Source organism: Lissotriton helveticus, chromosome 9, assembly GCF_964261635.1.
Source record: "Lissotriton helveticus chromosome 9, aLisHel1.1, whole genome shotgun sequence".
Taxonomy (NCBI): domain Eukaryota; kingdom Metazoa; phylum Chordata; class Amphibia; order Caudata; family Salamandridae; genus Lissotriton; species Lissotriton helveticus.
Window position 1 is genome coordinate 561,612,659 of NC_136070.1, and position 26,824 is coordinate 561,639,482.

The window sequence follows — 26,824 nt, forward strand, 5'->3', positions numbered from 1 at the left end:
AGGGAGAATAAGGTATAAGGAGAAAAGTACTTGCAAGCACTTTGACCCAAACCAGAGTGTGTGCCTTGAGTACCTGTTGCGCATGAAGGTTAAAACCTTTGCATTCACTGTACCTAATACCAGGCCTGTGCAATGACGCTGCATTGAATTACCCCCAACTCAGTGCTTTACTCTAGGTTGGGACCTGTGTATTGAATTGACCATGGGGACAGACTTCGCACTTTGCCCAGTGCCTTGCTTAGTTGGCCCTGTCCATACCACCTGTACCCCTTATGCAGCACTTAAGAATAGGCCGCTGTGTGTGCAGTTATGTAGTGGTGCAGCTGAGCCCTCTTCCACTCCCCCCCACTTCCTCAACATTTTATATTAATACTGCGGACTAGGCTGGCTAGTGCCGTAACAGTGGGATGGCAGCTTTGACTGAGGAACACCTATCCCCTGTACGTTAGAGTATGTCAAGCAAGGCCACTGCAGTGAATTGATCATGGGTGATTACCCTTCCATTTTAGATGATGCCTCTTAATAGGCGGAAATGTCCCCTTCAATGTAAACGGGCACGAATCCGGACTTTTATTTTTGGTCACACTAATCTAACCTGGGCGCAGAATTCCATACCTGTCTGACAAAGCGAAGTCCAGGGCCCTCCTCTGACCTGGAGGAGCACAACATATGTGTATGCATCAGCGAACAGTGGTTCAGCGCTCAAATTTAGTGATGCGTTGTATAGATTGCATAAGAATTCAGCAGTGGCTCCCTTCTACGGTGCAATGTGTGCCGTCTGACACCAAGAGAATAAGGACTTGGTGCTTCTTTGAGCTTTGTGCCAAGGTTAAGGTGGGGCTAGTTGCCTGTTTTTAGCAGAATTTCGGTACGCTTTGAACTAACAAAACATCGATGTTCTTAAATGCTTTTAAATATAAAGGAACTTGTCAATCCAATGCATAATCTGAAGCCCTGAAGAAGTCCTGTGTGGGCGAAACGTGTTGGCTACTGTATTTTATCCTTGATCTCATTGATGTACTTTTCCATATGAAGTGAATTCATAAAGAACTATAGAAGAAAGAAAGCTGTAACAACTATATTGTCTATCTGCTGCTTACATATACACCGTGATCACTGTGCCTGTCAATGAAAAATGTACTTGCTGAATTCTTATGAAATCTATACAACACATCACTAAATTTGAGTGCTGAACCACTGTTTACTAATTTTGTTTTGGCCGTTTCCCATTTGGAGTAGAGAAGGGTGGTACTCCAGGGTTCATTGCACCATAGAGAATATCTTACTTTCCCCAAAACATTTCAGTGTTAGCAAGTACGGTTGATTATTGCCTCAACCCCTCTGTTTTTGTCGCATATGTGTATGCATAGTAGACAGTGAATTACTCTCCCTGTGCTTCGTGTGGTACATAAAGCAATGGTAGTGGAATATTGTGTTTTGGGTCTCATTAGTGTGACTAGGCATTGTTATCTATGTCAGTGATAATGTGGCCTAACGGCCACTCTTGTGTAAAGTTCTTCTGTTCCGTGAAACCCAGAGTCTTTCACTCACATCCTGCGTGCAAGTACAGTGAGCGTGTAACACATCTATGATAGTAGGAGAGAGAGAACGGGAGAGAGCACGGGAGAGAGCGAGAGAGAGGGTGTGTGTCCAAGTATAGGTGTGCTAGTCTGTAAGTTCTATTTTGGATTCCTTTGACTGTAGCATGGTACAACATGGATGATGAGGTTAGCTTCCTTATACAATTGAGGTGCATTGCCTATATTCCAGACACTGAACTGAGGAGTCTGTCTCTGATTAGTGCTTCAGGAAGTCTGGTGACAGCCAGGTGCAGAAAACTCACACTACATGGTTCTTTTGTTTTGGGAGCTCCTTCCTGGAGCCAGTCCAACTGCTGCCTGCTGTGAGAAGCATCACTTTGTAAAAGGCAGAGCCTGGTGCACAGCCACTTGAGTGACACTTGAAATAGAGCCAACCCAAACCGTTTCTGAAGCGTGAGACGTTGAATTCACATTCCCTCTCTGGAAAACATGTATAAGAGTGGGGTCCATTCCACCCTGCTTTGTTCCAGTTCTAGGTTCCTCTTGACCAAGAAAGGAAGTGCTCGAAGAACTGTTGTGCAACCAGGGCTGGTGCCTGTGTGACAGCCAGTCTCCCAGACGTGTGGGGACATCCCCTTTAGTCAGCACATTCTGCTGACTAAGAGCAACGAAGCTTGCCTGCTTGGCTGCTGAGAAAGGGAAAGAATGTGTCTGGCATTGCGGGAGGAGAAACTGTCCAGGTGGAGATGTCTGTGTATTCCCAGAATGGGATCCTTAGAGAGAACTGACAACCATAGAGAGTGTGCCAGGAGACCTGTGATGCGATAAGGTATCCTTGCCTCTTTGCACAGTGCATGGACTTAACTATGCCAAGTTTGTGCCATAAACGTGTCACCCGGCAGTAAACCTGGTGCTGCTAACAAGGATTGAATGATTGTGTCGCTGCCAGAGAGCCCGATCTTCCCAAGGGCTGCTACTGCTCGAATATATCACCATAACAAGGTATGGCCTACAGACCACAACTAGCTCTGCTGAGGACCTCCCCGCAGCCAACCAAGAGGGCATCAGCTGTTGAGCCTGACTGTGCTGCGAAGACCTTCCATCCAGCATCCAACTTACAACACTATCCTGCCCCACAAAGAAGAGTCCACACTGTGAAGGAGGGAGGATGCGACTGTATCTGCTGCACATCCAGGACTGTTGAGAGCAACTTGCAAGTAAACCATGGGACTTAGCCACAGCCATGGGATGAGATGTATTAAGATGCACATGGCAGTCACCCACGTCTGCTAAAGACTATTGTTTAATGCTAAAGGAACAATAAACTGTTGGGCGGGTTGCATACTTAAAACACTGTGAACATTTGAGCTAACTGTACCTGTATAATAATCAACAGGAGGACAAAGTTCCTATACTAGGGTGCAAAAAGTCACCCATGTATTCGGGTGCAAAAAGTCACCCGTGCAGTAAAGCATGAAAATGAAAAGTGGAGAGGAGAGGAAGAAGAAAAGTAATCCTAGGTATTAAAGACCCAAATATGAGAGGGAAAGACATTCTACATCCTCTGCTGCCCTCACACGCCCCAAGAGGTGTCATGCTTCATCATCGGGCGTTTGCTCCTCGTAGGGCCGGCGCTGCAATTCCCTACGGGTATAGTCCTGTGTAAACCCATAGAAGAGTGGAGAGGATAATAGCTGGAATCGCACTATCAGGAAGGACGCCAATTGCCAGCAAGAGAAGGAGGTGTAGCACCCCTCTGATAGAATGTTGGGTTCAGCAACCTTGTTTGTTGTATCAAGTGAATTGTACAGTTTTTTGGTTTTGCTGTTAGGTTAAAAGGGCCTTCCTTTTCATGAAAATGAGCACTGGGATGGACATTACCTTATTGCGTATATTGGTTTATTGTTGAGTTCATAGGGGTCAAGATGTTGCTGTGAAGGGGGGACCTGGAGGAAGGGATCCATGTTGGAGACTGAAGGGAAAAAAAAGAATTGGGGAGTATGCACCCCAATTCCATTGTTTCCAACGACTCGACGCAGGTGGTCCCACAGCCACTGTCGGCTCATCAGAAGGCCAACTCATAATTCAGACGGCGGTGAAAGTTCTCTGTACCACCCTATGGCCGCTGCGTCGGTCGGCAAATGGCTGTTGGTGTCGGCAGTCTTTCATTCTAAAATCCAACAACAGAGGGCGGGCCGCTTAGCTGGCAGATGTGAATCGGACGCTACCTCGGTGGTGGGACCGACAAACTTGTAATCAGGCCCAGAGTCTTTCAATGCTTGAGCAATGATGTGTTCATTTTGCTTCACCCCTCCAGCCCTGCCTTCTAAACCTCAGATTTGTAATAGTAGATCTTCACTCCTAGAGCGAAATTTTGGACTGTGCTAATTTATGTGCAGCGATACAGCTGGCACAGCTCACACCCACAGCAGTACTTCAGGCTGGTCTACCCGGGGTCTGAACAGTGAAATGACTGCTTTGGCCGAGGTCCCATGGACCCTGCACTTCAGAGTAGGCCGGGTCTGGACAGTGAGGTAACTGTTTTGGCTCATGGCTTTCATCCCTTGGGCAGCTGCGTACAGATAATTGTTGGCTTTTCCCTGCCTGAATCTGACATTCCGCCTCTGTGGAGGAAGTGAAAGGGCACTCCACCCTGTCTTTGAAGGAGGAGGGAAGGAAAAGACGTGGGGACGAGGGGGAACAGTACTGGAAAGAGGGGGTAAAGTCGAGGGAGGAAATACTGAAGCATAGTTCTCTGTCGATTTTATCTCCCAACTCACTTTCCTGTCAAAACACGACGCTCAAACATGCACCTGACCCCATGAAAGCTGAATTTAGCATGCCTAACACAGAGGTGTGCCCGACAAGGTTCCGTTGTTTTAGATTTTCCCTGTTAACTCTTACGTGGCACGGTGTCTTTCTCCGATGGGCCGCTTCCTCTCTTTTCCACCAGCAGCCTGAAGAGCTAAGAACGGACTGTTACATTATTCCGCGCTGGCATGAGTTGACCCTTGCTCGGATAGCGCCCTGGGCAGAAAGAAATTTGGCGCCCTGGCTACAGCTTGAGAATAAAATGAGGCAGCATGGGACCTATTTTGTGTTCACAGTTCAGTCACACTTCAAAGCAGTGGCTGGCCTCTGAGCACACACCTCTCGGCACCTCCCCCAAACATTCCGATTTAGGTAAGAGGTAGTGGGAGGTCGGAGAGGTAGGAAGGGTTGATGGGGCGTAGAAAGGCACCTGAGGCAATTAAACAAGGATTAAAAGAAATTTTGTGTGCATCATTGGTGTCAAGAGGGACTGTCTGCCGGATTTTAATACAGACTATGCGCCCCTCTGAAGATTGGCGCCCTGGGCCTGTGCCCAGTTCACTCATGCCAAAAGCCAGCCCTGCGTGCAGGAGGTAGGTGCTTCAAGATACTGCATAGCAGGGCAACACCAGTTCATCGGTTTAGTTCCCTGCAGGCCATACCTCGAAAGGAAAATACACAGGGTCGTTCTGGAAGAAAAAATAGGCCCGGGCACCAAAATATAAGTGGCCCCGATTAGCAAATTAGATGGCTAAATAAAGTGGCCTGTACACTGCCCTGCCAATCCAGCCCATCTGACACTGATTGATTGCCCTATAGGCCAGTTCGACTCTGGAGGTGCTGGCCTTGGGGTACGGATGTAGGTTGTGGGGTAAGATTCCACAGATAGGCATTCTTTCACCCTTCAGATGTGCTTTATCAAATGGTGTGGTAGCGCTGACTGTAAGCTTTTGCAGACTGTTTCTCTCTCTGCGTTGGGAGTTAGGGTAGCAGACATTTTCCTGGGAATAGTAGATGTTGACGAGCAAGCGACTCGCAGAAAAAAAGAGTCCAGAACTGTAGATTGTTTTCCTAACAGAAAGCTCTGTCATTGTTTCCCCTCTTTGACTAGTGTGGTGATTACATTTTCCAGACCTGTCGGAATGTACTCTGGCAAAGAGAGGGTATTCTTCCTCTCTGAAGCAAGAGTGGGAGGCAGATGCTGGCCTCACCCACCCTCCAAATAGTAGAATCCTGTTGGTAGATGGCCAACACACTTACAATTTGTATAGTCACCTCATGAATATCCACTGTGGAGACCCCGAGAAGTTGGCAATATGTTTTAACTTTCAGTGAGCTGAAGTGCTCAAAGAAAGAAAGGATAAAGAGGAAAGGCGAAAGGAGGTGATTTGACATAGTAGAAAATCCCTGGAGAAAGATTAAGGCATGGAGAGAGGAAATGATCCAGGTTAGAAGGTAAAACAGTTGATATGGGGAAGAGAAGAATCTATGCAAAATAGAAGCACGAAGAAAATTAAGAACCAAAAGGAGTGAAGTGAGAGAAGAAGTAGGGGGGTGGGTTGAGAATCACTACGAAAAAAGGGAGGAGAACCCAGAGAATTAGGAGATAGGAGAGGTATAACAGAACATTGTGAGGAGGAATTCTGGGCCAGGGAGCGAGCTTCGAGAGAGGAAGCAAATAGAAGCAACAATGGGCTATCAAAATAGAAACGAGAAGGAAAACTAGGAGAGAGAAAGATAGAGAGGCAAGAATACAATTAGTCGAAAATGAAGATGATAGAACAAAGAAAGACAGGAGGAGAGGGAACAACTAGGAGAGACAGGGCTGATGAGATCTCTGAGCGAGTGGGGAAGATCCAAACTGGGATGAGGGAGTAAGAGGAGACGTGAATGATAGATATGGAATAGATGGAGACATAGAGGAAGACAGCAGACCAACAGGATTGTGAACAGAAAGTTTGGAGGGGATGGGGGCATTAGAAAGACCATGGGAAAGAGAAGGGGTGATGGGGTCAGAGAACTGGCAGTAAACAGAACTGGGAGAATAAAGTAGGTTCAGAGAACAGAGCAAGGAGTATGGTCGTATGGGAGTATAGTGTGCAAGAAGGTTTCTGAAAGGGTTAAAAGAGTGGAATAGTGCAGACAAAAATACAAGGATGGAATGAAGATGTGCTGTATCCAGTTCCGCCTTTGTTGCCTGGATCTTCAGTGCAATTGGAAAATTATATCCTATTACCAGAACATGCCACTACATATCCAAACGCCAAACATTCTTCTTAAAGGCACTTGGGTGGGCATTTTGATATTTCAGTGCAGAAACCATAGATTCTGGCATAAAATAGCCTATTTTACGTTGTTGGAGATGTACAAGACCACTTCACTGGGTCAGTACCACCACTGTAATTTAAAACTAAGTATTAGACTTTGTTAAACGGTGGACAGGAATTGAAATTGTAAATAAAAATGCGGTTTATTTTTTACATCTACTATGGATAAGAGAGATTGCTGAACTCAAGCTTGAATTACGGCATGGTGCCTCAAAGGTAAAAACAAAGGCTCACAAGTGAATATACGAATTGCACAATATTCTATAAAGAGTATGTGCCCTTATGTACATAAAGGAATAAGTTGTTGCTATTTTAATACCTATGTAATAAAGTTAAGATTTCTAATTTTCCACATAATTATGTCTATGTTTTAACACCAGCAGCAAAAACTTCATGGGTCATCATCACAGCAGAGGAGTAAGAATCATGTAAAAATATAGGCTACCCAGAGATGCATGGAATCAGGTTCAGACACCGTCTGTAATTCTATTGTAAATTTAATGGGATTTTAACAAGTAAGAAAATGTATCTCCCTGGAGGATGTCTCAGACACTTCTTGACAGATCAGTGGCTTTGATCTGAAGGTGTACTGGTACATTCTTCTACCTAATCTGTGTTCCATTGTCGTGATGATGAAACTTGGCTTGGGCTTTCAAACAAAAGTGTCAAATGAGAAATCTGCACTTTTTATCCCTTCCTGTTTTGTTCATAACTACAGATATTTCTCCACTTATACTTGTTAGACTACTGTGCAGATTTTCAATTCACAATGAAGCACAGTTTTTCAGCTTTGGAGCACAGCAGCACATTTCACGTTTGTGTAGAATTTTCTAATTTGGTGTACAGCAGAAGTAAAATCTTTCACTTTTTTCGTTTTTTTCATCCAGCCTATATCATTGCATAAAACGTTAGTTTCCTTAGCTGGTCATGTGTTTGTTTAAAAAAATTATTTTGCTTTCTATAAAAATAAAACTGGGACCCTTAGGGCCTAATTATAAGTTTGGTGGTCCGAGGACCGCCAAACTCACGGTGGCACAGCGGTCCACCGTCCAGATTACAACTTGGGCGGTCGAACCGCTATGGCACCACCGCAACCGCTAGGGATCCGAGATTCCTGGCGGTGCGCAGCGGTCTGAGGGTCGCAATATACTTTGTAGTGCCCTCCAGCACCGCCAAGAGTATTACGATTTTCCTCACTGCCAGCGATCGCTTGGAGGTTCTTACTCCATGAAACTGCTGGCAGTGAGGAAAGAAAGGGGACCCTACAGGGGCCCCTCTTGGCCATGTTTGCTGGGCTGCATTCAGGGGGGAACATGTTGTGGCCCCCAGTGTGCATGCACCCCATTACTGCACGGCATGGACTGCACAGTCCATGCCGTGCAGGAATATGCACTGGCTGTCCCGCGGCGGTGAAGTTTAAGGCTCATTTATGAGCATCTCAACTGCACTGCTGCCGGCCCACCACGCCGCCCTCCTGCCAGACCACAATAATACTCGTAATCTGGTGGGCCGGCAGCAGCCCTGTTTGGCGGTGTGGGAGCGGGCGGTGGTGTGGCGGCCCGCTCCCACACCGCCAAACTTGTAATCAAGCCCTTAATGTATGATGTCTGAGATTCCCAAGTTCCTTCTAGAATGCAAAGTAACACTACTCCTAGTACTAGCAAAAAATAAAAGCCTACTACCTGTTTCAGTATAATTCAGTCCTAAATTTTGTGTATAGAGAATGTGGAGACGACTCATCGTCGTCTGTTAAGCTGTGCACCGTGTTTAGACTTTGGTAGTCCAGAGCCTCATTTGATGCATATATTTTGAGTGACAGGGTTCTAATCACTCTACACACGGTAGCACGCACAAAGGAAAAACATTGGGATCACTGGTATTCAGTAAGGTTCACATTAAAAAAGTAAGGTGTGCAGCTACACTCACGTCTAGTGTATTCAGTATATTAACCAGCATCTCGCGTTAGGGCACCAAAAGTAGGTCCAGAAAAAAAATTAAATGATGCTGGCGTAATGTGCATAATTTGGGGAATTTTGTGTTACTCTTGTATTGTGAAATCCTAGAAATCATCACACCGCGTAATTTCACGCCTTTTGCAGTAAAGAATTGTTGCAAATACGCATTTCGCTGTAAAAATTTACAGTGAATGCATTGGAATTACAGGATGGAAGTGGCTGTCGTTTGCAATGCTTTCGTTTTTTGCACTATTTTTTAACGCAAAACGTGTCCTTGTGTTAAAAACGTATGCGAGGATGCATTTAATACGACTATATTGCACACAATTACACATGTATTTTGCCAAAATTTCCTGTAGTTACACGAAAGCTAATTACAGAGATTTTACACACCTCTACACTATAGCCTACACCCTTGGTTCAGAATAAGTAATGCCCCGCTTTTCTCTGTTCCTAGAACATGCATGCCTCTGCCTAGCACCCAGCCCCAAACCTGTTGCTAAGAGCCATATATTGCGTCTGTTCACTCATAGATGACCCATCCTCTTCACGTTTCTTTTTTTATTTCTATTGTATATTGTTTTATTTTTTGCAGATACAGGTGTGCAGAAGACCGGACTATTCAGGGGTGACATAGGTTCTGACTGTCCCCAGGGCTACAAGAGACTGAACAGTACCCACTGCCAGGGTAAGGCTTGTCGTACAGTGTTGGGTTGCAATCATGAGCTCAGAATTTTCAATCTGCATTTGATTTTGTGGTACTAAGTGCGGTAGCCAGACATATATCCATCATCATCATCATCTTTATTTCGGCAATATGTGCCATAAAAGGTACAAATGACATTTGATCTAATACAGTAATGGTAAAATATGTACAACTATTAAAACATATAAAATCAGTACACAAGTATAAGGACTAGCCATTCTATATACTAAGAATATCTACATCACAATTGATCATTTTAACAGTTTATCATAATTCCCCATCTAAAAGACGTCTCCTCTTATGCCAAACTATCCCCAAATATTTGGCTACGGCTATGACTATATGCCCTGATAAATCGGTCTTAAGGACCCTATATGCTTGCAGGCAATGGGAGAAGCCCATATTTTAAATATCCATTTAATGATTTTAAAGCCAGGATCTTTTGTAAGGCGAAACCCTATCACCAGAGAAACGTCGGAAAAAGTGACGTGCCTGTGGCGATAGGGCTTGTAAATATGCCCCTCTGGTTGTTTCAAATTTTGCACAATCGATATTGCTGGTATGCTGGAGTCACTCGGGCTTAATGTTACTCTTTAAGAAACAAAAGTTGCAAGACATCTCAAAATAATCGATGGTAGATTTGTTTTCAATAGTGTTTCAATCATTACCTAATCATGAATGTCCAGGTAGACAATATGTCTCTCAGTAGAGACAAACATGATCGGATGCTTACTGAGATTGAAGGGTTTGTTGAACATGGGACTGCTCGGCAAATATTTCAATCTGATCAAAACGTCAAGGAATCACCAAGACAATTCTTTTGGTTTGGAGAGGTACAGAAATTAACCTGTATTGTGTGGTACTAGGCTACCGTTGTGAAAATATCATCTGACAGCAATATCGTGCATTAAATATTGTCTATATAAATATGGACTATTTGCGGTAAGATCATAGAAACTCAACAGCCAATGAGATGATATTTTTAAAGTTATATTTAGGACACAATATTTATGTCAGCTGATATTTCTCTATGCAATTGTCTGACATATAAACTTTTGTATGAATGAATGCATGTATTTTACATTTCTATTTGGAATACTGAATGCACACAAGAAGAATTTGCTTCAGACAGTGATAGAACCACTGCATTGAGCAGCTGACAGGGAATCTTTAGGATGAGAGCTGAAGGGAAGTGGAAACAGTATGTAAGAAGCATGGCCCACATTCCAAGTTCATCAGAATCAAGGTGCTATTTATCACGTCATAAACAACGATACACCTAGGCATGTCATTTATTATCGGGTGTGATAAATAGTGCCTATTCTGATTTTTGGGGGAATAACGTAGATGCTGGTGCTTAACACACTAAAAGCAACATGGTATGGTAAATAGCATACACTTTTACCCTGTTAAACATCAACAAGCTTGACATGTCGAAATTAAACGAAGGGTAAGGCATTTAATTCACCCAGTGACTAATAGGCGCGTTAAATACCACTCAACTCAGAATTCCGACCCACCTGTAATAAAGGAATGTCTTTCAAACGTGCTGTTAAAACAGTGGAATCTTCTGGTTCTTCCTATAGATAGTTGCAGTTTTTGGTCTGAGCACAGCAATTCTTCTTCCATCGATCTTGTTGTGCTGCTAGGTTCTGGGATTGACCAAAAGATTGGCTTCGCTAGATCTAAGGGCCCTGCTTCAGCACTTAAAAAAAAATGTTAGCTAAGGCTCCTTGTGGGTCATACAGCGTGTTTTGAATTGTATTTGTGCAGCTGTGAGAAGCTAATAAAGACGTTTCAAGATCGAACGGATGTGGTGCCAGAGTCTAACACTAAAAATGTGCATCACTCTAAGCTTTTGTAAAGCTTGTATTATCACAATGGACCATAGTAGGAGTGTGTTGTAAAGGGCATTGCTGATGTCCAGAGAGGACTGGAGGACGTCCCAGCTCAGGGACCATCTGGAACTTTGTATTTACCTATCTATCTACCAGAACTACTGAGAGAGTATACTTCGATGACAGAATGAGAAAGCACCTATGAGGAATTGTTTGCTATCTGCATTGCTGACAGTCAAATTAGGATCAACACTTCCAGAGCTTCCATTTCAACTAACCAACACAGAAGAACTTGTTGAACGTAAGTGGTAAAGTCTATATATCCAGATGACACTGTCCAAGAAGCTGAACCAGAGGTTCTAACAGTGACCAAAAACAATCATAATATTGTAAGGTTTGTCAACAAGTGCTCTAGCGGCACCCACAATAATAGGTGAGGTAACTGTCAAAAAGCCATTGAGGGCCTAGGTGAGTTACCTGAATACTGCACATAGTGACTGGCAGTAGGTCCTTAATCAAGTGCAGACATAATGCTACAAGAATGAGCACCAGCTTTTTGGATGGAAGTCTAAGGAGACTGGTACAGATCTTTCAGACACTTGTGATGGCTGACATTCGCAAGCTGATATAATCCTCCAAAGACCTCACTGATTAATAAATAGTGGTAGACATATTGCATGAGAGACTGTTCGAGCATCCTTCTATTCAGCACCTCATTACACTGAAATGAAGGATCCTTCCAAATAAGCACGCCTTAATTTTTTAATTCTTTGCTACTGCCTTGGTAGAGATTATTAAGTTTCAGTTCCTTCAGCCACAATAACCTTTTTTGTACCAACGAAAATAATGGGAAATACTACATTTACTACATTTGTGTTAGGTATGTACGGAGAACATCAATGTGAAGAAGGACAGGGAGCCATGTTCAAAATATTAGTGTTTTGGAACGAGAGTTAATGTAAATGGTCCAAAGTGGCCGAAGGACCCCACAATCTTGCATTACTGGCTCAGAAAGAAGGTGCTAACTGGTAGGCCGTGACCTGGAAGTCTAACAAGGAACCACGTGACTCCGCCTGCTGCAGGAGAATAGATTCAAATCTCTTTACAACACACGATTATTTTGAACGGAGTTTCCCATCATTTTTCAAATTCTCTTTCCAACATGCAATCCTTTTGAACGTTCCCAGACTGCTAAAATTCATGCTGACTTACTAGATACAGACATCCCTATCTGCTCCCCATAAACTTTTCCTGGGGATAAGCCATTACTGAACTGAGGGCAAAACACCATCGACGCATGCAGGAACTGGACCCTATTGGGATTCAGTCACTAACCGATGTACAACTTACTGTATATGTAGTGTCATTGATTGTTTAGTGATTTGGTTGTGTTGCTTTGCGGTTTTTACACACTGTGCTCTTTTTAGAGATCATTGTGTGAACACCACTTGTGCTGAGCACAGCTTTGACAGCAGTAACTATGTAACATCCCCCAAGCACGTGCTTCTTTTCTTTTCCATTAATTGGGGAAACTTTGTTTTAATAATTGAATACTTAATTGTATTGTTTTCAGTTGTTGGATAGATCATTATGTTCCTTCTACAACAATTTGGTTGTTTTGCCGCATGGAATCATGTTCTCCCTAAATATTAATTGTTCCAGGTGGTTTAATTGAATTTGGGTAGCCATGTTTTGTTACAGTAAATTTGCAATAAGGGCCGCCTTAGCCTCAGAGCTAACTCTCTCCTCTTTTACCCTTTTCCTCTCCTACCTTTGTGGTTACCAACTGTTCATCAAAACATTTCATAGCATTGCCACTATTGTAACTAGTGTTGGTTGGCACTAACCACCCCCTATCCATCAGAATATTTTACTAAAATACGTGTGGAAATCTGGCTTTAGATCTTTTCATGCAATTTCCTTTGGATTCTTGCCTCTGTTTTCCACCCACACAAACCTCTGCCCTTGTCTGCTGTATTATTAATTTGAGTGTTTTCCTTGTTCTCTTTTGTCTCAGATATCAATGAGTGTACAATGTACGGAGTGTGCCAGAACGGAGAGTGTCTCAATACCCAGGGGAGCTTCCGCTGTGCCTGCAAGCCAGGATTCATCCTGGGACCCTCTCGCACCCAGTGTCTTGGTATGTACCACCCTACTAGACTGCATATACATCTAACCTTCCAGCACAATGCCCAACATGAGTGTGTAGCAAAATAAGTTGCATACAGAAACATTAGCGTGGTTAATGCTTATTTGACAAGTTAAAGATAAAGTGAAAGTAATGAGGGATATATCTAGGCTTTCCTGTTTTCAGTTTCTATTTTTGGTCAATTCTGGTGTTTTTTTTCAGTGTTTACAAGTGGTTTCAATAACTTTATAAAACAGTGGTTATCAGTGGTTACACATTTTTCGTGCCGTAAAAAACAACAGAAACAGTGTTTTTGGAAAGTTTTGCTTTTATTATTGTTTGCTTTCTGCACTGACAGTGTACATACTATGTATATGAGGTCTAAATACATTTTCACAAATCAAACATATTGCAATACACCATACAATACTTTTTCAGTGAGTCTTTGATCATGCACGCTCACTCTTTCCTTCCCGTGTAATCTTGTATCTGTGAAAAGGCCCTCTCAACAATGACACTTGAGACAGGCAAAGCCAAAAAAGCCAGTAGACAATTTTCTAACTCTGTCCACTGACATAGCTTTCCATGCCAATGTTGATGCACCTGAAGATTGCAATTCTCTGTGACGGGTTCTGGAACAAATGCTTTGAACTGGGCGCATATGCCCTCAGAGTTATTGAAGTGGTCAAAAATTAAGTAGCACTTTTGGAAGTCTGGATACAATTCTCCTTTTTATGGAAGGGATCTAGATCTTGTGCAGAGTCCCACAGTGAGGCTTCATTTACTTCAAATGCCATGGTTGGTGAAGGGACATTTCTATGCATCATTGCAAGCGATTTCTCATACATTGTAAAATAAAATGTCCAGAATTGCACCTCAACATTTCTTTGCTAACCAAGTGGCAAGCACTCTGACATGGAACATGTTGCAGTGCCAACTCACTAAAAGTGTCGCCCAGCCTACTCTCAAGGAGAAGCTTCACATCTATACCAATCATGTTGAGCACTTGGTAAAAGAGCGTGTTTTATGCGACCAAAGATCCTCACATTTCTTGCCTTTGGCATCATCACTTAGCAAAGATTCTGTACAGGTTGCCACATGGATAATATAGCATTCTTGGCTTCTAGGACTGAGAACCACCAGCTAAATGACACAATTGGGACAATTTTCTTTGATGACACACAAAGCTCAAAATGAGAAATATTTGCGTTTTAGTTTCTGCGCATAACAAAACAGTGCACCAGAATGGACTAAAAAGTCAATAGCATTCTTCATTAACTCTGAAGATTGTGAAGAGGCTTTCAGTATACCATCTAGAAAGTGGGAATGATCTCTTAAAGCGAAGCACTTCAGCTCAGGTATCGATGTTGACAGGTCATTGCAGAACTTTTTCACATACGTAGCTGAATCACTGCAAATACAAACAATAACACTCCAATCTTTGTTGAATTTGGTAAGAACTTTTTTGCAGCAGCATTCCAAGTGAGACTGTGCTCCATGTTTTCCAAAAGTCTGGTGTCCTGTTTTCACCACTATCCCAGATGCTTAGTGACAGCACTCTTTTCACATATAACTGTCTCTACACCTTGCATTGAATGTTTAAAGCCTGGGGTGATTCGCAATTCTTTTGCTATCTAAACTGATTTGCTAGAAAAGGGGGCTGCTATATCATGGGGTTTTACCCGTTCTCTGTGAGTAAATGTTCTTATGAAACCAGCCATGATTTTGTATTTTCCTGATTCTCTACAGTTTATAAAATAGTTAAACAAGACCTAAACATGCTTCTAAGCCCTGCATCTTTAGACCAAATACCACAAAACTGAAAAAAGCAAGAGAAAGAAGGAACAATATTTTAGTGACATGCCTAAACAACAAAACTCAAGAAGCATAATTTTAGCCCAGTCTTTCTTGCTGCTTTGTATAACAAAGTTACATTGTACTGACCTCTTCAGGAAGAAATAAAAATAACTCTTTCACTCTCCTTTTCTTTTCTTTGAATGGCAGTTAGGTTTTGGCTGTACAGGTGTTTTTTCAGTGTTTATGTATTTACACTGGTGAGGGCTATTTTCCTTTTGGTGGGCTTTTATCAGTTATTATACGTTTAAACCTAAAACAGTATTGCCTAGATATATCCTTCCCCACATACTTAAATACAACTTTTTATTTTATTTTATGAGCAGGTAAAGCCTCCCTGTCCCACAATTCTGCTCCTGTTTTCACAGGGTGGGTGAGTGTTCAGCCACCTAAGAAGTAGAACACCCCACACCAGTTACCAACTTTAGAGAATATAGTACATATACCCTAGCCTTGGTTATGACTTGGATGGTTCTTTCATTTTTCCTGTAGTACCTATGTAGTTTTATTACCAATAACAGTGAGAAATAGCATTCTAACTAGAGATGGGGCAAATAGTTAGAAAGGAATGTGCAGGAGAGCTCTATTTCATTGGTGAATACATTTTAGAAGGAATGGAAACATTAGTCAGTTGGTGATAGCGACATTAGACTATGAAAAATGCAATCAACAACTAACACAGAGTTTATTACAAAGCAATGTTGAGACTCCTATTTAGAATTTAGGCACAATAGTATTTTTAGTGTCATCTTGCATAATGGGGCTCACTTAGAAGACGGCGTGTTGTGGGGCATTCATGAACTAAGGGTGATTGCGAGGAATTCATCTGGAAGTACACACCAATACAGTGGGATACAAGGAAGCTGAAATATTGGAACCCTAATGTCTGCATGGGCTGGTTTTGGCCTAATTGCTATATTATGCTCGGCTGGATGCTAGTTGCTTGCAGGTGTGTAGAGGGAGAGCTTTTTAATGCATATCAAAGCAGTTCCATGTACTTTTAAGTATGTATTTGATGACCTGACCCAGTTGTTTGTATAGTGCCTTGCAGAACGTCATATAGTCTAATGACAGAATGAGGGAGTCTGGTAATTCTCTGGGGATGAAGAAAGGCATCTAGCAGCACAGTTAATAAAATTGTCCTGATTAAGAGAACGTATTATTATTAAAACCCCCTTTTCTAGTATACCACTAGGAATGAAATACATACTCAGGTTTTTTTCACAGTGTTTATTTGGTCTTTCACAATGTGGAAGAGGAGTTGGGGTGGGTTGTGACTATATTTAGCAGTTGGTAACCAGGAAAATCACAGTTTCCAGTTTCATAGTGCAATTAAATAGTGCATGTGGATTCTGGCAGGGGGTAAAGGATGTGAGATTATCAGGTGGGCAGAGTATGGGGGATCATATAAAAAGTGTGTTGGTCTGGACATGCAAACATAAGCTTTTGTTTTGCATTTGTTCAGGCCAAGTATCAAAGGAGCCATAGAATGGTGTTTTAAGTAATAGTTACGATATGGGACTAGATGGAGAAGTCTGTAGAGAAAGAGGGAAAAAAGAAATATGTCTAAGTGTCATTGGCATAGAAGCGATAGAAGCGAAATAAAGACATGATAATTATCAGTGGTACACAGGAAGTAGAGAACGGGTGATAGGACTGAACTTTGGTGAATACCAATAGATAACCCGGGTAGTGTGTAGCAAGAGAAGCACCAGAAGAGCATAAAATAATCATTTGGTGGTCTGGAAGATTTATTGAGAGCCTTTGTAATAATTTGTTGGTGAAACCTAGTGAGTCAAGTGTTGCAAGAGTTGTATGATCAATACATCCTTTGTTGCTGTAGTGGAGCAGGGAAATTAGCATTTTTATTTTTCTCTTCTACCATAAATCAAACTTTTGAAAGATAACAATTGATTAGGATTTGTTTTGTTGTATCTACTAGCAGTCACTGAACTTCTGTAATCCTGCAGAAGGGAGATGTTGCGTCTGACCCAAAAGGCAAGGATACTCTCCCTGCCTAGCTTCACAAACTGTGGCATCCACGTTCCCTCTGCAACCACAACTCAGCACAGTGAAATCCTTCTCTCCCTGAAACAAACATGGATAGAGCAGATCTCCATTCCTTGCATGAGCTCACACAGAGGGTGCTAATTTACCTAACATGAATACAGCCTACTCAGGAGGCATTCTCCCTAACTTAAGCACAGACTAAGGGAACTAATTACCTGACACAAGTAAAGACTGTAGGATAGAATATTTAGCTGAGAAATATCACTTTAATAGAATATGTAACATAGCATAAAAAAGAGGAAGTGGTGCACCAATTAAATAAAAAAAAGTGAACCAAATAATACATCACCTTTAAAAAAATTGGAAGCCTGCACTATCTCCTCATGCTCAGCGGGGTGACAAATTGGCAGCTTGTTTTTTTCCCACTCTGTGAGAAATGGCCTAAACACAACCTTGCTTAATTTGGAAGCATTTTTGGCAATTAACACTAATTTTCGAACGGGTGTGTTTTCCTTTATTCAACATCTTCTGTCTTTAGACACCTTTTTAAGATGAAAAGGTTTTCTTTTTCTTAATTTTCCTTGGGGTGATTTCACCTTCCTGTTTTTTCTTGCCACTGTGCCAGTACTCTTTAATAACTGCTCAGCCTGTGCAGGGAAGTTGTTAAGGAATGACCACCAACATATTTTTGAGGTGTGTCTTCCTGACTCTCACTCCAACAAGGACTGTTGAATTTGTCAGAAGATGTCCTACAGGAGGTTGAGAGACAGGGAAGGTTTTTGCTTCAGGGCAAAGAATGGAGAAATTGGGTGCAGAGAGTCACCTCCTCTGGCCCTTGTGATAATGGGGAGGAGAGGTCATCATTCTACTCTCTCTTTTTCCCAGGTGACCTCATCTGCCACTTCTGGAGGTGAGGCAGCAGCAACTCATTGTCATGGGCAATCCCGATCCTGTTTGATATCAAGGCGGTCAGTGTTGAGACACTCAACGTCGAGGTGCAGAAGGTCGAAGAGCAGAAGATCCATGTTAAGACACACATGTTGGAATCAAGGGTTCAGAGATCTCAGGGTAGATGTCAAAACACCTCTTGAGGGATTTGTCACTCTTCGGCTAGAACTGAGGTGTCATCTGTCCAGAAGCCAGGAAGAGAGCTGCACCATAAATGCCTTCTCCGTCAGAGTTCTTAGATGTGGTGTTATGATGGATGATGATCAACCCCACACCGCTGCAGCGCCAACATCTCTGCAGTGGGTGCAACCTCCATGGCGGCCTTCATCGGAAGTACATGAGTCTGTTCTTCCACCATGCCAGCAGGATGTCAGGTACATAGAAGATTGTTACAGAGACTTTAGAAAAAGATCTGTGCTTGAACATTCTAGTAAGAGGCCCAGAGAAAAAGAGACAGAGTATCTCTCCCAAGACAGACATCGTGAATCTCATAGATCTGTGTCATCAAGTCTAAGGGGTAGTTGCCACTGCAGTACTTCTCCTCCTTATTCAAGTTCTGCATCATCTTCTAGCTGGAGAGAGAACTCTCTCGGTTTTCTGGAGTCTGTTCCCTTTAGGATTTCTCTGATAGATGATGTTGCCGCCTTCTGTGACCTTTCTACCAGGGCGGCAAAGAAGTTCAGTTTACAAATCTTCACTCCAAAAGTCAATACATTATCTTTGAAGTGGTCTAGTCAAAGTCATAAGCTAGTCCTATTGTTCAGCTTGTTTGTTGATTCATCAAATCCATCACTCTCAGTGAAAGGTCAACTGCAGAATACATTTAGAACCATGCATTTAGATCAACATTTTCAGAAGGAGTTGGTACCAGCTGATTCTTTTGCCATTGCTGGAGCTGAAACAAAATGTAAGACATCAGGTTGAAAGTCTCTAAATACTCCTGAGATGGAGAGCAGAAGATTGGGTGTTTTTGGGAAGAAGATCTGCCAGACTTCTGAAAGCACTGTAGTGTGCAAAAAACAAGGAATGGGCTGCTTGATTTAATCTCAGCTACTGGTAATCACTGCTATTTTGCACACCATACCACCTCAGTTTGGACCCAACCATATGCAAACCAGTCTTGACCCTCTTCAAATGGGTATAGTTCAGCCCAAATTGCCATGCCAGATCCTCTCTGAACCGGAGCCCAAGAATCCCAGGACCAGTTTCACCCTAGTTAGGGTTCACTAGCCAGATATTACTTGGTTCCAGTGGCACAGTGTGCATGAGACCCATGTGTCGGCATACCCATCCCACCTTTTGCGACACACTGCAGCATCCAAAAAAGTGAGAGGTGGAGGGCTTGAATTAATCCCAGCCACTGGTAACTACCCAGGCTGCATCTGAATCCATTGTTATTTTGCACACCATGACATCTTAGTTTGGACCCAGCCATATGCAACTCAGCCTTGACCCTTCTCCAATGGGAACAGTCCAGGTTTTGACAGTCTTCTCTTGCTTGGGGCTTCTAGAAATAGATAGGTGTGCTCCAGAAGAAAACAGAAAATGTCTCATTTACACCTCCAGGTTTCCAGGAGCAGGGTACCTAAGGAATGATCCTTTGATAAGCTGGTTGAAAGAATTTCTCTACGCTTTGCTTCCCATACTGCTCCTTCTGAGAGTCATCAACAAATTCATACTCAGCAGTGCCAAAATGATTCTCATTGCACCAAACTAGCCATGCCAGTGAAAGTATCCGGCCAATCTTCAAATGTCCATTCTACCTCACAAGAGACTTCAGATCTTGTGTCCAGGAAAATAGGCAAGCTCTGTTATTCCAACCTACCATGACTCAACAAGGCAAAGCGTCCTTCGAGGTCTTAATAAGCATTCAAGTGGAGACGTTTCTTCACATGGAGTATGAATAGCCATGCAGACCCGAGAAAATACCAGGAATAGATGATGCTTTTTTAACTTCTTTATTTGTCAAAGTCTCAGGCATACTTCACTGTTTCAGTGATTAAAGATTTTGTTACACAGTCTCTGGAAAGTTATTCCTCCATCTAGAAGAGCTTCTCCCTGGCAATTGAATATGGTACTCTCTAGATTGATGGGGCCTGTTTTGGCCAGATGTGCATAGCTGAATTGCAGCCCTTTCCATGGAAGATGACTTTCTTAGTTGGAATTACTTCTGCTAGGAGCGTGAGCAAGCTTTGAGCTCGGTGTATTGATTAGCCATACACTGTTTTTCATCATAATTAGGGTTTAAGCTTTTCAGTTAAAGCCAAATATAACCAATAAAAAATTATCAAAGGGAATGTTTTTTTTTCGGTAGAAACTAGAAAATAGCAGATCATATGCGCACTTCCTGCTATGGTTCCCTCTGGTGTTTGATGATAAAAGTGCAGCTTCCACTACTAATCACTTTTATGTGATGGATTCTTCTGCTGTGACTAGGGCCATGATAAGCCATTTACGAGTCCCTTATGGCCACCCACAAGGTCACTGTACCCCTAGAACCTACGTCCACTCCTGTTTTGGGAGAGCTGCTCACATGTAATGGCTTCAGCTCACCGTGACTAGCTGGTTAGCAGTTGAACTCTTAGCAGTATCTCAGTTCAGCGTAATTGGCACATCAATGAGCGGGATGAGCTTTGCTTTCTGAAAACTTGGACATCAAGATCGTGGCAACAAATATATCTCTCCATATGTATGGGTCCAGAATCAATGTCTTCCCATAAAACACTGCCCCCAGTATTCCTGTTTTTAACTTTACTTTGTGATGGTCTAAACCATGCTTATGGGAGTTGCATCTCTACAGACAAAAGCATCGGAGACCATACCGTGAACATGTTCACTTCCCATTCACCATGACAAGAGGTTAAAGAGCTGCTTTCTGTGAAATTGCATTGCACTCTGAAATTGCACTGCACTCTGAATAGTTATGAATAGTTAGTGTAGTGTACAATCAGTGGACAGAATAGCTCAATAACATAAAGAGGTACCCACTGCTCTGTGTTTCCTAGTATGTGTTTCTGCTGATGGTGCAGTTCCATCAAAGACAGGAACATAGACATGTTCTGAGACTGCACCCTGAGTAAATATAGCCCAAGGGTCATCAAGTTCAACTTTCATTCCTTCTACCTCCATGTCAAAACAAAGTTTGGAACTTATGGTGCAAATACTTGGCAACATCACCTGTACGAAATACTGTATTGCATTGAACGGAAACATATTAAGCTGTCCTGGTCTTTCCCACAATGTGGATAATACAATCCCCTACACAGAGTACAAAGATAAAATGCCTTGTGCAACCATTACAAGTGCCCAGTACGGACATAATCCCTATGCTGCTTTCTGAAGCAAAGATCTGCTCTCCTGCAATGTAAAAAACAAAACTTCAAGGCCCTTGCGCTGCCTTTCAAATGAACCCATTCCCCTGAGACATGCCTCAACAATATAAAATAAAATTAATTTGTGTTGTGAACTGCACATTGAAAAGACCAACCAAAGGCATCCTGAAGGGGATGAAGCTTCTTTGCTACTTCTGCTGTTTCTTCATACAGCAGCACCGTTTGTGAGTGCCAAAAGTCCCTATAGCTAACAGTATGTATATTCATTTCCTAGCCAACGTCTCCCCTATTAGAAGGAATAGGCCTAGATCAGACAGTAAAAATATATGTTCGAGGCATATGGGCTGCAGATCACACACTAGTGCATAGATCGCCATCTGGTGGTGGGCCCGGATGATTACACTTTGATGTTGTCTTGGAAGAGTCTTTGTTTGGTAGATGACTCCTCCTGTAGAGCATAGTGCGCATGGGCATCGACTCCATCTTCAGATTGTTTTTTTCTGCCATCGGGCTTGGATGTGCTTATCGTTCGGTCCCGTTACTGATCTCCTTTCGACTTTTATTCCTCCATCATACTGTCGGTATCATCTTCGATCGCGAGTTCCTTGTTTCTCGCGTTGAAAAACTTTGCATTTCTCGATTCCAGCGTTCGTCGGGGCCGTTGGGCCCAACTGCGCCATTGGGCCTTTGGCTCATGGAAAGAACACCATTCAAGAAGTGCCCTCAGTGTGGACTCAAATTTCCCCACACTGTTCTGAATGAGGTATGCAATCTGTGCTTGTCCCCAGAGCACGAGAGCCGAGATTGCCAGGCCTGCGCTTCGTTCGGGTCCAAGAAACCCATCAGAGACCGTCGAGCTCGAAGAGTCATGGCGCAGTCCTCTTCATCGACACCAGATCTTATCATAGACGAAGCTCCAATCAATCTAGAGTCTGAAGAACAACAGCAGGACAACGTCGTTTCCGAAGCAGAGGATTCAGCTTCTGGAGCCGAAGGACAATCAGACGATGACAATCTTCTTCCAGCTGGTCAATAGGTCGTGAGTACAAGCGACAACCTTGTTCCCATACTGGGCCAGGCTTCGGTTCCACCTCCACCAGGTGCACACCGACCAAAAACTTCTGACGCCCCGCCTTCCGGCTCGGCAACGAAGAACACCAAAAAGCATCTAGGCGACTCGGCCTCGAGTCAGTCTGTCAGTCCCGACAAACAAAAAGTCCTTCAACCAAAACTGCCTCCGGCACCGAAGCAAACCTCGGTACCGAAACCAGTTGAGCCGAAAACAAGCCAGCACTGAAAAATATCGAAACGAAGCCAACTCCAGCGCCGAAAAAAGTCGACCCAAAGTCCACTTTGGCACCGAAACACACTTCGGCACCTAAAGTTGTCGACCCGAAACGTGCTTCAGAACTAAAAATTCCGGATCTGAAAACATCCGATCCAAACAAAAGACACAGCACCGAGAAGGATTCCGACCGCAAATCTTCGGAACCAAAACCAAAATCTGCTCCAAAGACTGTACTACACACTGTTAAACAACAAGACAAGTCGGTGCCGAAGAAGGATACTTCCTCAGAAGAGCTTTTTCGGCCAGATCCTAAACAAAAGACTCTTCTTATTCATCCAAAGACTGGACATATCATTACAGTGCCTGACAAAAGGAAGCTGGCCCCTCCTAAGACACCTCTAGTTCCTCTCAAGAAACATGGTCAAACTTTTCCTTTAAGAATACCTTCACCACTACCAGACTACCAGATTTAGAGATTTCCCCTGCACATTCACCATCCACCACACACAGCCCTGCACCAGCTGATGATAATGGGGATGACGATGACTATTCAGTGGGGGTAGAAGATGAGCAACCCATAGATGACCCAAACGACATTCCTAGTCCATCAGATGATCCCTGGGAAGATTATAACGTTACTATCGATTAGATGGATTGGGTCGACATGTTTCAGCCTTGACAGGCTTTCTTCAGGACCTACTTAATAAGATACTACTGCAACTATAACCAAACAAGTTAAACAGTCCCTCGGCTCAGTCAAAGCCCGAGGTACCGACGGACAGAGCGGGGCCTCTTATTGTCCTGAGCGAGTGCCAGGCGGGGTGAGGCCTGACCCCAAAATTCATTGGGTGAGGAGCGATTAACCTACCTGACAAGTCAACGGTAGGCACTCATTGGGTGGTTCTTTATCAAGTGACTGTTTAACTTGTTTGGTTATAGTTGCAGTAGTATCTTATTAAGTAGGTCCTGAAGAAAGCCTGTCAAGGCTGAAACATGTCGACCCAATCCATCTAATCGATAGTAATATTTGTTTGAATACTATCTACATACTGTTGCTTTTAATATTACTTATGTGATGACCCCCCTAATAAAGTACGTTTCCTTGGCATCACATTAAGTAATTTTAACTCACATTTTTCTTTCTTTTTTCACTCTTTCACTGCAACCCCTCTCATTCAGCAATGTCATACTTTTTTCATCACTGGAGGATCTGTTTTTAGTTCTCCTCACAATATCACCTAGTGAGAGACTTAACAGATACCATTCTTTGCACAAAAAAAATCCCAGATGATGAAATTCCGCCAATGGGTGGGCTGATGGGAGTATTCTTTATAGTGCACCCACACCTGTTTTCTGTCCTTTTTGTAAATAGACACATGCCCTTGGCTTGAACTAGATACTCAATATTGAGCTCCATATAGACCTCTAGTATACCTTGTGTGTATGTTATAGTTTGATTGGGGGATAGGATACTGTGGAGGTCTCTAAACTTTTTCCCCTTAGACCCTTTTCTAACAGTGTTTTTTGTCAAGATTATAACGTGCCAGATGCCCCAGATCTGCCACAAGATGACGCATACCCTTCCAGGCCATCTCCTCCAGATGACACTATAGGGTTTATGCAACTCATTCATAGGGCAGCCACCTTTCATTTGGTAGATCTACACACTGATCCAGTAGAAGAAGACTTACTTATGGACACACTATTACCATCACATAAAATCACAACCACATTACCAATGCTTAAGGGAGTAGTAAAACACGCACCAGAGGTATTCAAAGACCCCGTCAGAGCCAGGGTGATTAATCCCAGATTAGAAAAAAGTATAAAGCAGCTCCAACTGACCTAGCATACATCAAAGGTCAGTTGCCATTAGACTCATTAATAGTCTCAAATGCCAGGAAAATAGCTAATTCACAGACAACAGGGGATGCTCCACCCCCTGATAAGGCGTCCAAACTCTGGCAAACGCACCATCTCGCAAGCAGCCAACATTTGGAGAATTGCTAACACTCAAGCCCTATTAGCAAGATATGACCGAGCTCACTATGATGAGCTTGAAACCCTTATGCAACATTTGCCAGACAAATATAAGACCAGTGCTTCGGACTTAATACAAGAGGGTAAGGTCATTACTAATACCTCAATCCGTTGTGCTTTAGATACTGCTGACACAGCCTCAAGAGCAGTAAATACAGGCGTACTGTTACGTAGGCATGCCTGGTTGCGCATCTCTGGTTTCAAACCAGAGGTACAAACCAGCATCCTTAATCAACCTTTTGACCAGCAACATCTTTTTGATCCTACAGTTCATAATGCACTCAAAAAAATGAAAATAGTTACGGACACAGCAAAATCCATGGGAGCTTTGCAAACTCAAACTCCCAGAGTGTCCTTTCATCGCTCCTCTTACAGGGGCACCTCCAAAAATTTTCAAACAGACAATGCCTGATCTTCTTACAAGGTACCCACCCAATCCTCGCCCAATAGAGGTTATTACAGAGGAGGATATAGAGGAAACAACACTAAAGGTAGAGGTAACAACAACCACAATGCCTCCACTCCCAAGCAGTAACTTCCCTCCCAGACCAGTCCACTCCTGTTGGGGGGAGATTACAACAGTTCCTACCTGTCTGGAACTCCATCACCACAGACAGGTGGGTGAGACAAATAGTTCAGTCAGGATATTGCCTGGAGCTCACTGCCACTCCTCCAACAATACCACCCAGACAGCGTCCCATGTCACAGGAGCATCTCACACTCCTAAAACAAGAAGTTGCCTCTCAACTGCAAAAGAATGCAATAGAACCAGTTCCAGTACACCATCAAAACACAGGAGTTTACTCCCTATATTTTCTTATCCCCAAAAAGGATGGCTCCCGCAGATCTATACTAGACCTGAGACCCCTAAATCTTTATATACAATCGGACCACTTCCATATGGTCACATTACAGCAGGTCCTTCCCCTGTTAAAACAAGGCGACTTCCTTGCCACCCTAGATCTCAAGGACGCCTACTTCCACATTCCCATCCACCAAGCTCACAGAAAGTACCTTCGGTTCATACTGGAAGGTCAACATTACCAGTTCAAGGTACTCCCTTTCGGTGTGACTACAGCACCTCGAGTTTTCACAAAGTGTCTCGCAGTAGTAGCAGCACACTTGAGAAGGGACAACATACATGTCTTCTCGTACCTCGATGACTGGCTAATAAAAGCTTAGATCCTGATTGGCTGGCTTGGTGGCCAGTGGGTATGTTCCCCCCTGCACAGGCAGCCCAGGTGGCAAAAAATCTGGGAGTCAAGATTGACAATAATCTGACGCTGAGATCCCAGATCCTTGGTTTGACGGGTACTTGCTTCGGCATTCTTAAGATGCTTCGGAAGTTTTTGCCTCTGCTCACAGAAGAGCATAGAAAGATCACTGTGCAAGCCTTAATTGGCTCCAGATTGGACTATGCCAACGTCCTCTATTTGGGTCTTCCGGACTATCTTGTACAGCGGCTGCAGGTTGTGCAGAACTCTGCGGCTCGCGCTATCTTTGGCCTCCATAGGCGAGCTAGAGTGTCCGGTTTGGTGCAGTCGCTTCATTGACTGCCCATCCGGAAGCGGATTATGTTAAAAGCGTTGACCCTGGCTCACAAAGCGCTTTTTGGCTCTGGAGCAAAGTACTTGCAGCGCAGGCTTGTCTTCTACCGCCCGGCCCGATCTCTGCGGTCTGAATCCTTGTTTTTGGCCGTGGTTCCCCGAGTGATGAAGGCCCGTATCGGGGGGCGCTCCTTCAGTCTGAGGGCCCCACAGCTCTGGAATACTTTGCCTCTGGCCTTGCGCGGGACATCTAATCTTCTTTTGTTCAGGAAGGGCCTTAAGACCTGGCTTTTTAACCTCTAGTGTGTCTTTTGTCTCCTGTTTAGCTGTGTTTTTTTTATGGTGTTATGTTTTTTTCTCTCTGAGCTTCCAAATAAAGCGCAGGGACACTCTTATTGAGTAGCCGTGCACTATAGAAATTAAATTTAACATGACATAACATAACAAAGCCAAGTCATACCACCAGTGCGTGCAGCACACGCATCAAATCATCCACCTG

At 43.3% G+C, this 26,824-nt stretch overlaps 1 protein-coding gene across 4 annotated transcripts in view; it reads left to right on the top strand.

Moving 5' to 3' along the window:
* The window catches only part of LTBP3 (latent transforming growth factor beta binding protein 3), an 872,522-nt gene that overhangs the window by 609,925 nt on the left and 235,773 nt on the right, over positions 1-26,824 (top strand). For 3 of the 4 annotated variants that reach the window (XM_078660467.1, XM_078660465.1, XM_078660464.1), the window contains 2 exons: positions 9,230-9,322; positions 13,196-13,318. In XM_078660467.1, coding sequence (XP_078516593.1) covers positions 9,230-9,322; positions 13,196-13,318 — 216 coding nt within the window. The remainder of the gene's footprint in view (positions 1-9,229; positions 9,323-13,195; positions 13,319-26,824) is intronic. The other variant, XM_078660466.1, reaches the window with a different exon arrangement.